Source organism: Sphaeramia orbicularis, chromosome 9 (assembly GCF_902148855.1).
Source record: "Sphaeramia orbicularis chromosome 9, fSphaOr1.1, whole genome shotgun sequence".
In the NCBI taxonomy this organism is placed as follows: Eukaryota; Metazoa; Chordata; class Actinopteri; order Kurtiformes; family Apogonidae; genus Sphaeramia; species Sphaeramia orbicularis.
Window position 1 is genome coordinate 23,600,554 of NC_043965.1, and position 18,747 is coordinate 23,619,300.

Sequence of the window (18,747 nt, forward strand, 5' to 3'; positions counted from 1 at the left end):
CCCACACATAAAAACAAACCATTGTGCTCTTGCTCTCATTCTTTTTCTCTCTCAAGGCCTTTTCATTCCTCACATGAGTCACCATCACACACATACTGGCGAGTTCAGACACACACACACTCACATTCTCACACATAAACAACTTCTCTCAGTTTCTCCCTCTCGATCAAGCTCTGTCAGCAGCACTAGAGCCTGATATGAGGCCAGGGACAGAGGAAATGAACAATGTCAACCAGTGTTATAATTCACCACAGTTGACCACGAGAGGGAATACATCTACTGTATTTTGCGCTCATAGGAAATCAATCTCAACTCATAATACAATGTTTGCCGGCCTATGCACATGTCTCTGAGAGGTCTTTAGAAACACTGTGCACACGGTGTGAGTCTAACTCTGAATAATGCCCCCCCGTCTATAATGGGACTCCTGTTAGAACTTGTCTCTGGTGTTATTTTTCATCAACTGACACACATTGAAGTCTTGATGAGAGAGGACCAAGACTAGATGAGTGTCCAATTACGTTCCTTAAGAGAAGCTAACACTCCCATCCTCTCATTTACACCCTGAAATCAGACAATAAGAGTATGACAGAGTTAGAGACAAGCATGCATAAGATTTGAAGTGGACACTTACTGATGCTGATTACAGTCAGATCTTTAGGATTGTTAGGATAGGAGTATAGGATTTTCACATTACATGAATGAATTATAGAATGGTAATGAATGAGAGATAATTATCATTATCATCATCGTCATCGTCACACATTTTCTTTTTATTTTGGAAAGTAGTCAGACACCTCACATGGGTTAATACTAGTAGAAAGAATAATAAACCAAGGTTATTATCGTTAACGAAAACTAACAAAATGACGAAAACTAGAATTGTAAAAGCATTTTCGTTAACTGAAATAAATAAAAACTATAATTAAAAGAAAAAAACAATAACTAACTGAAACTGTATTATGTGTACAAAACTAACTAAAACATATAAAAATTATGGATAAAATTCCTTTCGTTTTCGTTTTGTCAATGTCGGATCGATATGAAAGCAATTTATTTCCCTCCAGCAATTTTAGCTGCTGGCACAATATGATATTTAATGGTTTACAGTCGTCTTCTGGTACACACTCTACCTGGAAACATGGAGATTAAATTTGGGAGAAAGCAGCAGAGTCCTGTCATGGATTTATTTGAATACAATGGAGAAGAAGAGAAAAGATATGAAAAAAATAAAACTAATACTAAAACTAAACTAAAACTAAGCATTTAGAAAATAACAAAAACTAACAAAAACTAGCAAACCTGCTCTAAAAATGAATTAAAAGTAACTGAATTAGAGAAAAAAAAAGTCAAAACTAAATAAAACTAAACTATAATGAAAAACCAAAACTATTATAACCTTGGAATAAACACCTTATTAGATGCATTCATCAATGTAGAGAAAATAAAAACTGGTGAAAAATTAAACAGAATCTCAAAAATATCTTAATATGAGTACTCATTGTCAGCCACCAATTAAAAGTCATTCTGAAAAGGTGAGTTTTGAGGAGTGACTTGAATAAACAAGCAAATAAAGAAGTATAGTATAAAATGCAGCACTCACTTGTGAGCTGTGTAAGAAAAAAAAGCAGTTGCTAAAACTTCTTTTTTTAGCCATAGGTTTACAAACTATATTTCTCCAGGGGTAGACATGTAGTTTGTTTGAACTACTGCCATGCTGAACTACTTGTGGTTTTACAAGCTACGTCTGCAAAGTAGCTTCCCCAACATTGCTTGGAAGAAGCCCAGGGGATACTTGAAATTGTTTGGGAAAAATACATTTAATAAGTCATCATGTACTGAATACAAAATAAATGAGAATTAATGCTGAAATATAAAACACAATAAATATATTCATATAATAAAATTGATGCTCCTAATTTTATTGTCAGTCATCTGAAGAACATTTGTATTTTATATTATTCAAGATGAGTTTAGAGGAGTAATTCAGACACTATTTTTTGTTGATGGAAGGTTCATTTATTCATTAATGACAAATTAATGTATTTTTACTATCCGTAAAAGAGGGCACTTTTCAGTTTATATTTTCCACACAAAATTTACATATAAAGATTTGTTATTTTTAATATATTAAAGTCTAATATATTGTATGTTGTTGGTTTCTAAAGTTTTGAAAATATAAACAGACACCTTTGGCACAGGAACACATTTTGCCTAATTTTTTCAATCAAAAATGCTGAAGTGAGAGTTGAAAAGTATATTTTAGGGGGTACTCCACTGTAAAAAGTTTGAGAAACTCTGTTCTAGATGCTTTTAGTGAGGGAACAGTGACCTTAGTGTCCAAGCTCAAAATGAAAAGTCACCATGAGTGCCCGTATAGGTGTGTAACGTGCAGCTGCTTCTTCATTCAGTGTTATGACAGTACCTGACAAACTTCAGCCTCATGGACTGTTTTCACCGTCTTAAGTAAAAACTAAAGAGACCTGAACTCTGATCCAAAGCAAAAAAAGGGGTTGGTCTCAATGTGTCAGTGTCCGGACTCAAACATCCCACCCCTCTTCTCCTGAAACATAGATTTTAATCCTGAGAACTTTCTAAATCTACAGTTCTACACACATAATTTTACTCCCTGAAGTGTCTTTTTCCCATAGATGATCAGGGTGACTAAGAAACTGCCGGATCTAAATTTCCTTTTTGTTTGGTTTTACTTCTACCACTTTCCTAGATTACTAGCATTTGTCTTTTTGAAGGCATACATTAATCCCCCTGGTTACCCTCCAGCTTTGAAGAAATACACTTTCATCTCCCTCTGTCTTTGGCTACATCATTAAATGCTGCAGAGTCTGACCGGAAAAATAACCCAGCAGTCAAACATGAAAACAACCACTGTTGGCAAGGTACAGACTGCTCCTCTATTGGCTTTGTCCTTTAATGAGGCTTTATGGGCTTAGCCACTCATCTTCACTTCTCCAAACAACATGACCCTGTTCGACTCTGTAGGAGCTGTCACCATTAAAGGAAAATCAGCACTACTGGACCTAATCCGCATTTTCAACAAACACCAACAACATAGTCTGGCATATCTTTGTCAGATGACCTTGCACTTTCAGGGCTGTTGCATATTCATGTTTGTGAAATACGTCTCATGTGGTCAACTTCACTGTTGGCTTTGGAGCAAATTGAACAGGGGCGATAGGTTTTTACTGAGGTGCAGATGGATAAGACCCACAGGTATCTACAAGACTGCTTAGCACAGCACAATACAAGAACAAACAGGACAATAGCCAGAACAGCACAAACCACATCCCAATATCTATGCCAGGCAAAACAAAAAACATAGCTGTAACAAAACCCTGCAGTAATTGTTAACTTTAGCAAACAGCTGTATATTACTAGAATCAAAAAAATTAAAAAAAAAAAAGATTAGAACTAATGTTATCTCACAGTAACATTACATCGCATTTATTTAGTGCTAATTTTAGTTCTATTGTGTGATTTAATTAACTGATTTTTCACATATTGGCTGTATCTTAATGGATGCATTCCTCAATGTAGAGAAAATAAAAACAGATGAAAAATAAAACAGAATCACAAAACAATCTTAACCCATAAAGACACAGTGTTACTTTATTTTACTTGCAGTTCCCAAATGAATTTTTCTCTCTATTTAACCTTTCTTAAGCAATTTATCACCATTTATTGCAATAGTATGTTCCGTATTTTGCATTTCTTCAATAAAAATCTGGCATTTTCTCATATTTAATTCACTGATCATGTAGACGTTCATAAAAGCTCAGATTAAAATTATTTGTCAAAATATTAGATACAGAGAAAAATGAAGAAAATGTGACTTTTTCAACAAAATGTATCATTAACTGAACATAAACCAAGTGTCTCCATTCTCTGTCTTTGATCAAATTCTATGAGTTTTACTCGTGAATCAATGTTGTAGAAGATGACGGAGTTGAACATCCAAATGGGTCATATCTGATAACCATGAAAAGATGACAAACTACATTTTATACCAATTATTTACATGTATTGATAGGTTTAATGGATAAGAAGTTATTAAACATTTTATACCGGTAGATGGTTTTGGTCACCAGCGGTTGTTTGGGTCTTTGTGGGTTCATTGTCAGCCACAAATTAAAATCCGTTCCGAAAAGGTGAGTTTTGAGGAGTGACTAGAATAAACAAGCAAATAAATAAATATAGTGTAAAATGCAACACTGGCGTGAAGAAAGTTGGGATAAAATGTTGTCACAGTAACAAAACCCTGTGGTAATTGTTAACTTTAGCAAACAGCTTTATATTAATAGAAGAAGAAAAAAAAGAAAACAGACAACAACTAATGTTATCTCACAGTAACATCACATCACATTTATTTTGTGTTAATTTTAGTTCTGTTGTGTGATTTAATTAACTGATTTTTCACATACTTGTTGTAGCGTTATGCACATTTTCCCTGCGTTCAGAACATTATATAAATACACTTTCTGAATCAACACAGATCTGTGCAGCTGGAGGGTCTTGACACTGCTGGAGGGAATCTAACTCCCTCTACATGCCTGTTTAGCATATATAAGATGCATGAGGTGTGACAGTATATAGTATATGGTTTACTTTGGTGGAAGTATACTGAAAAAAAAAAAAAAGATTCTGGTATTTCTTACTCAAGTAAAAGTGAAAAAGTGAATGTGGTGAAGTCGATGTAGGCCATTCACAAATATTTTGGAAATGTCCATATATTACTGTGTTTTGGAAGATGATTGGGGACAAACTGTGCCATGTATTGGGTTATTCAATTCAAATATCTTTGTAACTTCCGGGACACTATCATTCTTAAAAAGGATGAATATTTGGTTAAAATACTCTAAACAGTTAAAAAAAAACAAAAAAAAAAACAACAATAACATGGAACTAGGGGAAAGGCAACCATTCCATCAAACTACCAGTGGATATCCACAACTGAAGAAATATTTCTAATGGAAAAATCAACACACAGACTGAGACTGCAAGAACCACAACTGGATATAAACAGTGGAATAAATAGACTATATTTACACAAAATCAATAGACTGACTTTTGCTACCCGGGCACATTGTGTTCTTTTGTACTCATTTGTTCTCTTTTTTGTTTGTTCTTTTTTGTTTTTTGATTCTTGTTATAATTGTCTTCCATAAAACTCAATAAAGATTCAAGTTACACAAAAAAAGTGGAAAAAGTGCAATTTGAAATGTACTCAAAGTATAATATTGAAAAGTACAAATAAAAATAATGTGAAGGCTATTAAATCATTTTAACTTCCACTGTGTAAATCAGTTTCCGGTATCAGCCCCTGACTTTACACTGAGACTCCTTTCCATTGTCCAGTCTCCCTTTCTCATTACATCTTTTCTGTTGTTTTCATCTTGCTATGTTTGTTTTGTGTGATATGCACTGAGGGATTTTCTTTTATATATTATATGTTATTGTCCCATCCATTAAGGTTGACATCAGAGCTGATGTGGGAGGAAAATTACTCTCAAATGTATTAAAACTAAAGCAACAATGATGATGTAGGAAGCCAGATATTTGTGTTAAAGCGAAGAGTGGAAGAGGAAAAGGTTGTCAGAAAAATCAATAAATAATCAAGTAAATGTGTACGCACACATGTGGGTATGTATATACTCGCTGTGCTGTGAAATGACAGCCCCTAATGCATTATTTATTTGAATTTATTGTTCATATCTTTTTTTTTAAGCTGTATTTATCATTGTGTGTTGCTGATCTCTTGGCCTTGTAAATTAGATCTTGAACTCAGAGGATTAAAGGTTAAGTAAAAAAACAAATAAAATTGTTAAAAAATGGTATTCTATATGTGGGTTTTTCAGTCATAGCAAGTAAATACACCTTTGTAGATTTATTTATTATTTACTATTTAATTTTAATTTACTAAATTCTCCATGTTTTTTTGAGATGTCCTCCTCTGTGTATGTTGAATGTCTTTTTATTTGGTTTGTCTGCATGAAGCACAGGTAGAATCCCATGGCTAAAATTAATTTTATTTTCCCAAAATGTTCCCTGTATTATGGGACTATAAAGTGAATCTTGAGGCCAGTAACAAAAAAATACTTGTTCTTTGTTGCTTCTAACAAGTGGTTTATTTAAAATACAGTTTAAGGTGCTTGCATTCAGTCCCATTCTATACTCATATCAGAATTTCACAGTGAAACACACTTATCTACTGGACAATCCTTTATGTAATAAAGATGCCTGCATCTACCAGTAGCTATAATAACATCTCTCTCTCTCTTTCTCTCTTTCTGTCTGCATCCATAATGACTGTTGTGATCAATAATAACACTCTAACCTCTCCTTTGTACTCCTTAATCTCTCTAATCTGTGCTGCTAATTTATAAACATGTTAATTAGTTTTCCAGCGTCTTCATGGCATAATTGTGATGGGCTTGAGCTCTAATGGTTCGATTTTTCTTGCCCACTGTAAAGATTTCAAAAGACAAGCACAAGAAAAGAAAACGCCACCAACACTAACCCTCCTCCACCTCCTCTCTTTGCTTCTTAGGACCATCTTCAGTGATCAGCAACGACGACGACTCGGCCTCCCCTCTTCATCACGTCTCCAACGGTAGCAACACGCCCTCTTCATCAGAGATGGGCCCCGACGCCGTCATCATCGGCATGACCAAAATCCCTGTGATCGAGAACCCGCAATACTTCAGGAGCACAAACAGCCTACTGAAAACTGACACATGTGAGTGGGGGTGAAATCTCTTTTTCTGCGATTGATCGTACAGTTCATACATCACAAATTCAACAAAGCAAAAGACAGAAGGGCAAAAAGAGGTCAGCGGAGAAAGAGATGAATAACAAAAAAAAAGAGAAACCTAAGGAGAACAGAAGCAGACAGAGAGAGGAAAGACACACAAGGATATTGACCTGGTCCATCAACATGACATTATGATTATTGGCAAGTAATAAAAGCTTCTCCAGGCTGTGGCCTTGTCCTGCAATAAATTATGGAACTGCATCTGTGTGTGTGCGCGCATTTGTTGAGGTTGAAGAGGTATAATAATGGGGAGTAAGAGGCTGACCTCTTCAGATATAAGTAAAAGATAGACTGCGATTTACAGTCCAAAGACAAGAATGAAAGCACTGAGGATCAATGGAAGTCAATAACACGCTGCTGTGTATGTGTATGCGCCTGTGTGTGTGCGTTTTTAATATATAGCAGCCATTACAACTATTACTGCGTGTGCTTCTTTGACTCCCAGACAGAGCATAAATACGCATAGTATCTGACCGATTATTTGGCGCTCTGCCTTTTCAGACCTGAACAATAGGCTTTGATGGAAACAGTTTGGCAACGTGGCAGGAACTGAACTCTTTTTAAGTAGTAGATTTAACCAGCTTGTAGCCTGTAATACTGAATGAGGAAAAAGCAGCTTGTGAGTGTTTGTGCTTCAAAGATGGTACCGACCTCTTCCTGGCAGCAATAAAAGAACAATTACTCTGCAGGCATGATGGACATGTGTATAATTACGGGAACTGATAGCTGTGTTGTAAAGTATCAGTTGTGCATTTTACTGCTAAGGTGTACACTTTATTATTACAACAATAATATCGTAAGGGTTTGGCAATGTTGTAAGTGCATTAATAAACAGTTACAGTAAAACACACATGGATTTGTATAAACGTTGAGTGCAAATGTTTCCCGACACCACAGAGCGAATGACGCAGAATGAGACTGATGAGTGTAGAAATAATAACAGTGGAGGCTGTTGCTGAACGAGACTGGAAGATGCACAAGACAATATGAACACAGCAGTTTAGAATTTGTGTCAATTTGAGTCAAGATTTTATGTTTCATTTAGCTGAAAATGATTATTATGAGGCTTTGATTTTAACATTATCATGTGGTCTTGTATTACCTATGTAGCTGAATAGTCCATTAAATTCCAGAGATGGAGGACTAAACAGAGGTGTAGTAGGACTGAACTTTGCTACCTGTGATGCAAGGTTATTATCGTTAATGAAAACTAACGAAATGACGAAAACTAGAATTGTAAAAACATTTTCGTTAACTGAAATAAATAAAAACTATAATTAAAAGAAAAAAAACAATAACTAACTGAAACTGTATTGTGTGCTTACAAAACTAACTAAAATGTTTAAAAATTCAGGATAAAATTCCCTTCGTTTTCATCTTTGTCAATGTCGGATTGATACAAAAGTGATTTATTTCCCTCGAGCAATTTTAGCTGCTGGCACCATATGATATTTCACGGTCCGTCATTTCTCGTCACTTGTCATTTACAGTTGTCTTCTCGTCCCCACTCTACCTGGAAACATGGAGACTAAAGTTGGGAGAAAGGAGCAGAGACCTGTATGGAATTTATTTGAATACGACAGCAAAGAAGATAAAAGATATGAAAAAACTAAAACTAAACTAAAACTAAGCATTTAGAAAATAACGAAAACTAATAAAAACTAGCAAACCTGCTCTAAAAACTAATTAAAACTAACTGAATTAGAGAAAAAAAAGTTAAAACTAAATAAAACTAAACTATAATGAAAAATCCAAAACTATTATAACCTTGCTGTGATGTTTGGAGCAGGTTAATCATCTTCTTCATGTTCATTCAGGTCCTGGAAGTGTCTATATCTCACTCAAGATGAACAAAAGTGCCAAAAAAAAATTCACCCTGAGGTTTTTCTTTAATCATCCGATGATACCATAGCCTCCAAAATGTTAAGAATCACATACACATACTGTCTTTGACACCTAAGTATAAAGATTCATTCGTTCTTCTTTAATTTTATAGAGCTGATTAAGAAACTGAATTTCCCCCCCGAGGATCAATAATGTTCATCTACATATATCTACTGTATCTGTACTTTAGCAGTGCCCTGAGAGCAGGAAGTGAACATATTCACACAGAAATGAGCGAAGTGCAGTTAAAAACAACTTCAGTAAATGATGAGATGAACTACAGGACACAGAATGAATGTTATATCATGACAATTTGAACTTTTTTTTTTCCTTTTTTTTGCCCAGATACAGTTTTTTAAACACCTCTTCTTCTCCCAGTTATTTTAAGTGGGACCTATAGACCAGCTGCCTCTTTATGAGCACAAAGACATGTTTGATTTATTTGGATTCCCATGTTTTATTTATCAAAGGTTCACTGTTTAATATTCAGCGGCACCAAATAGTCAGTTGAATCCCCCCACCCACACACACACACACACACACACACACACACTATCCAGCAATAGGTTTTCTGTTATATTCGTCATCCTTTCACTTAAGTTTATATGAAATCTGGTCCACATTCAGACATTATGAGCGACAGTAATATACCTTAACTATGGATGCCACTTGCTACAAAAACAAAAATAGGACCAATGGCCCTGTAGCTTACTGGCCAAATGAAAAGCTTTGGGAAATGTATCCAGATGCCATTTATTATCACCCAGTTATGTGTATTTATTATATAACAGAAATTGCCCATGTTTTGGTCATATTCCAATCAGATCTGTAAAAAATTCAAGTTCCAACTCTATATCACTGATACTTACTGATTTATTGGATCAATCCACTTCCTATGTGTTATAATGGGAACAGTTTTCAAATTCGCGCCAAATCCAGAATGAGATCCAGATCGAAATAATTTCAATACCTTGTGCTGACATCATCATAAAGAAGCTGTATACCAAGTTCAAAGTCAGTCAGAACTGTAGTTTGGGAGAAAAAGACGATTGAAATTTTTTCCCCATAACAGCCCATGTTAAATTTTGCGAAAGTTCCCAGATCCAGAAGAAGATCCTGATCAGCATGTGGCCATTATGTTTTGGTCATCTTCCCATCAGGGCTGGACTGTAGAAATGTCAACTTGATATCATTTATATTTACTGAGTTACTGCATCGATCCACTTCCTATCTCTTACAAAGGGGATGATGCATGCATGACGACAATGGCTTACGGCGTGTCGGCCAGTAAGCTAAAAAACAGAAGAGGAAGTCCATTCAGAGCATTTGTAGAAACATGACTGTGAAAGGTGACCTGTTCGCTCCAACTAACAACTCATTCTAATTTAATGAAAACATAATTCAAATTTTTGCCTGTTTATGGACTAATGACAACATAATTATGAATAATATATTACATTTCTGCAATTAGATGCCCATAAATCTCCCTAAATCTTAAATACTTGACTGCTCACTGGTGTTTTTGAGCATACAAGTCACATTTTGGTTAAAAAACAGTAAAAAAAAATATCAATAACTGATCATCATTTTAGAGTAGGAGCAATTCTAAGTCTTTTTGGTTTTTGTAGACTCATATACATTAACCCATAAAGACCCAAACATCCACTGCCGACCAAAAGCATCTACTCATCTGATATGTTATCATACCCTGAATTAATTCTAAGGTAAAACAGATGTAGGAGAGCCTGACCTTCTATTGAGTGTTTGTTTTTTTTTATCTGTTATTTTCTGCCCACAGCACAAGGGAAGGTGCTGTCAGGTATACTAGCAGGGTGCAGCTTAGGCCAGTGCGTCTTCTGTTTTGAGTATAAAACAATGTGCAAAAGCTGGCTTACAAAACCAAAAGGCTGCCACAAATTGTTCCCAAGCTACCTAGTACTACAGAAAAGGTTTGAAGTTTTTCCTCTTGATAAATGGCCTCATCAGTACTTTTTATGTGAATAATCAAAATACTTCCTGTTAACCCATAAAGACCCAAACATTCACCATCTACCTAAACCATCTACTGATATAACTGTTTCATACCTGTTGATCCACTAATCCTATCAATACATGTAAATAATTGGTGTAAAATGCAGTTTGTCATGTTTTCATGGTCATCAGATATGACCCATTTGGATGCTCAGAGGCTCCGTAGTTACCATAGAAACACCATCATCTTCTACAGCATTGATTCATCAGTAAAACCCATGGAGTTTGATACATAACAGTGAATGGAAACACTTGGTTTATGTTCAGTTAATAATATCTTTACTGAAAAAGTCCTTTTTTCTTCAGTTTTCTCTGTTTTTGATATAATGACCTTAATTTTTAATCTGAGCTTTTATGAATACCTACATAATCAGTGAATTAAATATGGGAAAATACCTGGTTTTCATCAAAAAAGTATAGATAGATAGATAGATAGATAGATAGATAGATAGATAGATAGATAGATAGATAGATAGATAGATAGATAGATAGATAGATAGATAGATAGATAGATAGATAGATAGATAGATAGATAGATAGATAGATAGATAGATAGATACTTTATTGATCCTGGGGGAAATTCAAATACAAAATACAGAGGATAATATTATAATAAAAGGTGATAAATCACTTAACAACAGTGAAATAGAGAGAATAAATTCATCTGAGAACTGCCATAAAAGTAACACTGGATCTTTATGGGTTACTAGATAGGATCAGATCTGGCATAGTTTTTTATTTGTAGGATACAAACAAAAAAGAGGTGCACTACCCGATTACTTGACCTGTGTTTACTCAGTTGTATAGCCACAACCCTGAACTGAATAGAGAAAGTATTTTCCTTCATCCTTGTTTTGTTACACCTTCCTCTTGACTTCTTCTCTCAGTTTTTCCACACCTTCCACCTCAGCAGATCTTCTGGGGTTTGTATTTTGCTGTATCTAGGGAAAGAGGATTAACGTGCTTCTGGAAAATGCGATTCATAAGTGAACACGTGCGTTTCAGAAAACATGCCTGCACAGACACAAACACAACGCACGCTAAGCTTACAGAAAATTAGGTCACAATTAGCTACACCTCACAATAAAAGGGCACACATTTGGTAGTTGGGAGTGGTGGCTTATATATCAAGGAAATGGAAACGAAAACAGAAAATATTGTAACATTTACTGTATAAAGAATGTGATGAAGAACAGATTTGAGGTCTTTGCTCGCCCTCATCTGACAAACATGAGTGTGTATTCTGACCTCTCCCATTGTTTAGTTCCAAAACATTAATTTCCAACCTGTTATTTTTTTTAGGAAGCAGGGTCATAGAAAGATTTCAAGCAGAGAAGAAAATGAGGGAGATGGCAAACAGGGAATAATTACATCCCGAGATATTAATTTCTTTTGGTTGTTTATAAGATGCTGATTAAGGATTGTACAGTAAGTGTGAAAGGAGGCTCTATAGGGAGAAGCAGAACGAGAGAGAGAGAGAGAGAGATGGAAAAGATCGGAAAGGAGGTGGCTTATGGGAAATAATATTCCTCCTGATGTTAATGTTGTAAGCAGCGTCATAAACAAAGTGATAGAAAAAGACTGATGAGCAACAGAATGGGAGAGGAACATGTGCCTAAATATCAATGTTTATAAGATGTTAATTAAAAAGTGATGGGTTCAGCAGCTGATGGGAATGGTAATAGCGAGAAATAAATGATGGAGCGGAGGGATGCTAAATAAGGAAAATGAGAGCAAGATAATGAGACTGGATGGAGGGATGCTAAATGAGGGAAAATGAGAGAATACGATAAGCATGGAAAACGATTACTAATTAAGAAAAACATCAGAGAATAAGAGAGTAAAGTTTGGTAAATGGGGAATAATATTTCTGTAGATCTTAATTAGGGATACTGATTGAGAAGAACAGGGGTAGGGTTTAATAATGAAAGCCCTGGCAGAAGAGTGAGTGTACAATTAACAAAAGCAGATAGGTGAAAAGCAGGATTCATGAGCAATATAAGGACATGAGAAATAAAATAACTTCATTGCGGGAGTGTTTTTTTTTTTTTTTATTGCGATGTGAGTTTCAATGCAAAATTAGTTGCAGCAAATATGTTATAAACCTAGCATTAAAGACACATTAAAGTGAGAAAAATAGCAGATATTTCTTTCAGGACAGAGGAAGAAATCAGCAGGGGAAGTGGTGGTCTGCACACATCATTTTATCTGCTATTTGAGTCTGTTAATTAAGGAGAAGTGGTGCGAGGCGTTGTCATGGGTGAGCGCTTATTACACAACCTTACTAGGAAATGGTGCGGTGAGGTAATTAGCTGGTTAAATGGTGGATAGTTGGCTTGTGGGGATGTGGGTTTATTGTGTGCGGCTGCTGCACGGGGGAATTGTGGGTACACTGAGATCTGTGACCTGCTGCTGTTGTTTGAACTGAGGACGTGACGCTGTGAAGAAGAGATGGAAAATACACACTGACTTTTAGCGGCATTGAAAAGGAAACAGTGCACTTGAGGTGTTCTCCTCAGTTTGTGAATATCTGATGTAGACCAGCAGTGTGTGTGTCTCCCCTCCTTCTCTCTTTCTGTCTCTCTCTTTCTCTCTCTGCTTCTGTCTGCACAATATTGGGTTATGGTGGACCTCAGTAGCTTACAGTGTAGATCGATGCAGCTTCTGAGAGTCTAGCTGGGCTTTAATGTGATATTCTGAGTGGACAGCTTTTCTTCAAATGCACCTCTTAATCACATCACAGATAAATCTCAGCTCTTGGTGTCCTCTGCTGTGTGTATGTGTATGTGTGTGTGTGTGTGTGTGTGTGTGTGTGTGTGTGTGTGTGTGTGTGTGTGTGTGTGTGTGTGTGTGTGTGTGTGCGTGTGTGTGTGTGTGTTCAAGTATCCAAGCCCATTATAGGATAGTATGTGTTCCCTTGCCTGCAAACAGCTGCACATCTGGCCCACAGTCAAAAAGACGGCACTGATCTAGGTTATAGTAAGGGCGCCACGCTGCTAATCATTCTGTAGAATAAAGCTGTATAACATCACTGTGGTGAGAAGCCAAATTTTCTAAAAATCTGTTGGCATGGAGTCCTGAGTTACTTAGCAACAGAGAGCAGGTTTTGTCGACTCTGATCCAAGTGAGGGTGAGCAGAAGGCAGACACAGATTATGTACATGAAACAGATAGTGACACACACATTTCAGATTTACATTTTTAGTGAAAAGCAAGATCAAATTAGTGTACAGCAAAACACAGATTTCACATTTCCTGCAGCCTTCGCATGAGATACAAATGAAACCAGATAAAATAAAGTAAATTATAACATGCACAATTAAATGCAGCTTAATCCTCTGATGATTTTATTTAGATAATCAGTTGAAATAGGGGAAATATGAAGTAAAAGATGAGGGACTTTAACGTACGTGGACTACAAAGATGCAAGAAATTATAAGATACTCATCAAACGTTTCATTTCTTAGCCATTTCTGAGAAGATTCTGACTTAGCAGGTCTTGCAATATGGTTTGCTTTTACATGAAAGGTGTGATACAAATTATGTCCAAAACTAGATAAAACTGTGCTTTTCATTTCTGCTTCTCTTTGTCTGTTCCACAGTTGTGCAGCATATTAAGAGACACAACATTGTGCTGAAGAGAGAGCTGGGAGAGGGGGCCTTTGGTAAAGTCTTCCTGGCCGAGTGTTACAACCTTTCACCCGATCAGGAGAAGATCCTGGTGGCTGTCAAGGTAATTCAAAGACTTATAGGCTTGTTTTGATTTATGTTTGTTCAAGGTTAAGGGAAACATCTTTTAAAAGGACTGTGTACAGCAGTGGTTCTCAGTGTTTTTCTGCCTGGCCCCCTTTGGAGGACGAAAAATCTCAACCCCAACCCCATGTTGCAGCTATTCAGGTGCATAAAACCAACGCACCTCTCTGGCAGTCCCACAGCTGTTTTCATGAATGACTTACCTGCTGGGGGTGAGGCTATTTTACTAATGTTTGTTCATTGATGAATTTTTGTCTGTATGTATAAAAATATCAAAGTAAAAAGAATAGAAACAGAACTCAATTCTCTGTCTTCCTTAAAACAAATAATATGCAAAATCCCACTGTAACAGTGGTGCAATTATAACTTTTATTGAAAGAAACATCAATATTGTAACAATACTAACATTAACAATAATAACAATAACGCAATATTAACAATAACAATAAAACAATTTTTGCTTTTCCTTGAATAACTTTTTGTTCAAATTAAAAATAACTCATTTTTGCTTGAACAATACAAATAAACTCAATAAGACTGCTCCCTGCAACAATATTTTTCCAAATAAAAATAGGAAATGCACAATTATCTTACAACTATGACAATAAAGTTACTTTTTTTAGACCAACAAACTAATTTTGGTAACAAAGATGAACAAAGATGATGAACATTTTAACAATATCAATAGCTGCAATGAGCCCGTTTACATTGCACACCTCAGAATATTAAAGTGCAAACTGTACAAAGTGTGCAAAAACAGAAACATTGCACATTTTTCTTTTCCAGTAAAATCCTTGTCTGTTCTCCAAACCTAAACTCTTTTTCTTTGGCAGTAGATTTGTTTGTTGTACATCCCTAAAATGAGTCCAGGATGCTCCAATGCTAAAACCTTAGTTCCACCTGCTACATGTTCTAACTTGAAGAAAAAAAAAAAAACACCCAGGAATGATCCCATGCCCCCCTTGGCAAGCCTTCACACCTCTCCTAGGGGACCTGCCACAGTTTGAGAAACACTGGTGTACAGGAAAATGTACTGTTAAAATTCCAGAAAATTTGAATTTATATCTCTAGAAGCAGGTCCAGCCAGTGTGCAACCTTGATGTGAAACAGACATATTTTAAAGATTATCTTAAATTATAAATTATGATTTTATTACATTTTAATTTAAAACAGAGAGCTTGTGACTTCCAAAAAACAATTCTCATATGTGATTTTAGACAAGGACCAGACATACAAGGACAGGCTGTCTTTGTAAACGTAAAAATATCATCCAGTCTGTATATAATGAAAGTATCCCTGTTTCTAAATAGGATATAAAACATTTTGAAGTCTTTTCTCCCATAGACCCTCTGGTGGCACCAAAATAAAGCCCATAATGTTGTTATTGAAGGTGAAGTTATTGCCTTCTCTGCAATATTTTGCAATGAGATATGATCCCTGAAATACATTTGAAATATTGAACAGTTTACAGCAGATAATCTTATGTTCCTGAAATGGATACATGGCATTTTGAAATTAAATCCTTCATATGGCGTCTGTACTGTACTTAGACTCCATGTTCGCGTTGGCTCCACCTCCATTGCCTCGGCTATTGTTAGTCAGTTGTTCTTTAAAGAGTTTTTTCGAAGTGCAAAAGGTGGAATTACACTCAAACCACTGATTTCCGGGGTCAGATTAAATGGTTTCCCAGGCATCAGCCTACTACACCATTCATCCGTCAATCCATCTCTCCATCAAAGATGCTTTCTCTTCAAGTATGTGGTGAAACAGGATCGTATTGGTGCAGGACTTCTCATTAAGAATACATGACCTGAGAGAGAAAGAGAGACCCCTGCCTTCCTCCATCCTGCTTTACCTCCCACTTCCTCTGTCTTCCTCCTCCTCACCTCTAACTCTCACCTGCAGTAGTTTCCTCTCTCGTCTCTTTTTTCACCCTGATGCTTTGCTCGTCTCAATCCTCTGACTTCTTTTCTCTTCCTACTCTTCGTCTTTTCTTTCAGCTTAGCTCTAAACCGCTTGCAGGCCCACTGATGTTTGCTGCCAGCTTAGCTTCAGCTCAGTCTGAGCACTTGGTAGAATATGCACCTGAAAATCCTGTGGAGCAGATTGTTGAGTTGCAAAACAAGATGCTGTGTGTTATTGACAGCATGTCATATACATGCATTATATCAAATTATATAGTTGGTAATCTGTTTGCAACTTACACTAAAATATACTTTAATGACCATGAGTAGGTGGCATGTAGACATCATGTAGATCAATCATTTATTCATTAGAGTCAGATCATTGATTAGACTCACAAATCCATGTTTTTAATTAGCTAATGTACCACCAGCTCATACTACAGTGCGATACTCCTCTTCATCCTTTTCTGCACAAACCCAGTGACTCACCACTTTTGCTCAGTTGTCTTTCAATCCTCCTTGCCACATCAAAAAAGAGAAATGCAATGAAGGCTGATGAAAAGAGACTTTCTGAATAAACAATGCGTCCATTTGCTGTTGATTAAAGGACTGATTCAACCAAAAACACAAAGGCACTATGTACTTGGTTGGAAATGGAGCTTCCTTTCTTTGTTTGTTTGTGTTTTGTTTCTCTAAAATCTAATCCTTAAATAATGGAAGCAACACATACTAGAACTTGTATTTGGTTGAAAGCCGAAACCTTACAAAACCTCAACAAAAGGAACTAAAATTGCATTAATTTTTTGGCAGCAGAGACTCGGCACCAGGCATTTGCTGTTGGCCTTTGTCACTGACTGTGTAAAAAGCAAAATAATTGAAGTACTTTAAAATGTGTGTTTTTAGGAATGAAAGAGAAATGCTGAAGCAGATTCAGAGCAAATATAACCACCTTTTTTAAATGGTTTATATACTGCTTTTTCCTTTTAATTTGAATTTTTTGCTATTGTTACAGTCTGTTTTGTTTCCCATAATGAGACATGATAAAAACAAAAGAAGTTTCCCTTGAAATACCCCCTCCCACTTCTCGTTTCCAGCGTTCCACATGTACATTATGTTGCACTCTGTCATGCATACTGCATTATAGAAACATGTTCTTTCCTGTACACCGCATCACAATAACCTACACTACACTAATAGAGCTTAATGGCCTGGCTTTAGCATCAACTATCAATCAGCCAGTCAGCCATAACGCAGAAATGCGTTGCACTGTTACTGTATATTATCCACAGTGGGGCCATCGATCACATGCACACTTTAACACTTTCACATACACATACCAATATGCATATGCACACACATTCCTTCACCTTGCACTCTGAATACTGCTGCCTTCATACATTTAAATGTGAGTCAGTATATTCATAAGCCAGAGGTTGTTGATTGCTTCTTATTTGTCCTGGGAACTGAATGCACGCAGACGGGATGACTAACAGTGCAATATTATGGCTTTTTTCCTGGAAATTAATTCAACATTGGGTTCAGAGTCTCAGAGCGTGATAGTTCAGATGTAGATGTTCCGGCCTGTAAGAAACTGTGAAGCCCAGAGGTGTAGTACATGTGTTTTATGAAGAAAGATGTTCTTTTCCCTTATTAAATTTGGAGCAGACGCTGTCCTTAGCATTGTTCCAAAGTGTAAGTTACACACCAGGTGAATAGTTCATTTGGGGTTTTAAGGCTTCAGTAATCATTAAATATATAGACATATGGAAATTTAATTAAATATAGAACATTATTGATAAGTGAAAAAAAATTATTCACTGGACTGATTCAAATATTTAAGTATTAAGCATTTTGGCACCGCTAATTAGTAACCCTCCTTAAAAGTTAATAGGTTGTGACACTGATGACTCCACTAATGGTTAATAAATCATTTACTAATACCTTGGCACTTGTTTTATCATTTTACCTCTTATATTCACCAAGAAACCTCCTCCAATTGATTGTTTGAGTTACCCTATGTAACCTTTACTAATGACTATCATTTATAGTCAGCAGCAGAATCAAATGAGTGATTAGGTATTTATTTATGTATAAACAACAGTTTTAAAGGATAAAACAGGAGGAGTATCCACCACCTGGAAAGTTGTTCTTTTCAAGGGATTTAAAGTCATCAGTAAATGATTTATTAAGTGTTCATAAAATCATCAGTCACATCTTATAATCCCCTCAGGGTGGTGTCAGCTTCACGCTCAAGGGAGGGAGGGGTTCATTTAGACCTCGTCCACACTAATGCGGATGTTTTTCTAAAAGGATTTTTCCTCACTTTCATCGTCCAAACGATTTTGAT

General features: G+C 36.1%; 1 protein-coding gene across 3 annotated transcripts in view; it reads left to right on the plus strand.

Moving 5' to 3' along the window:
- ntrk2a (neurotrophic tyrosine kinase, receptor, type 2a) overlaps positions 1–18,747 on the plus strand; it is a 107,527-nt gene that overhangs the window by 62,811 nt on the left and 25,969 nt on the right. For all 3 annotated transcript variants that reach the window (XM_030143451.1, XM_030143450.1, XM_030143452.1), the window contains 2 exons: positions 6,566–6,754; positions 14,346–14,476. In XM_030143451.1, the coding sequence (XP_029999311.1) occupies positions 6,566–6,754; positions 14,346–14,476 (320 nt within the window). The remainder of the gene's footprint in view (positions 1–6,565; positions 6,755–14,345; positions 14,477–18,747) is intronic.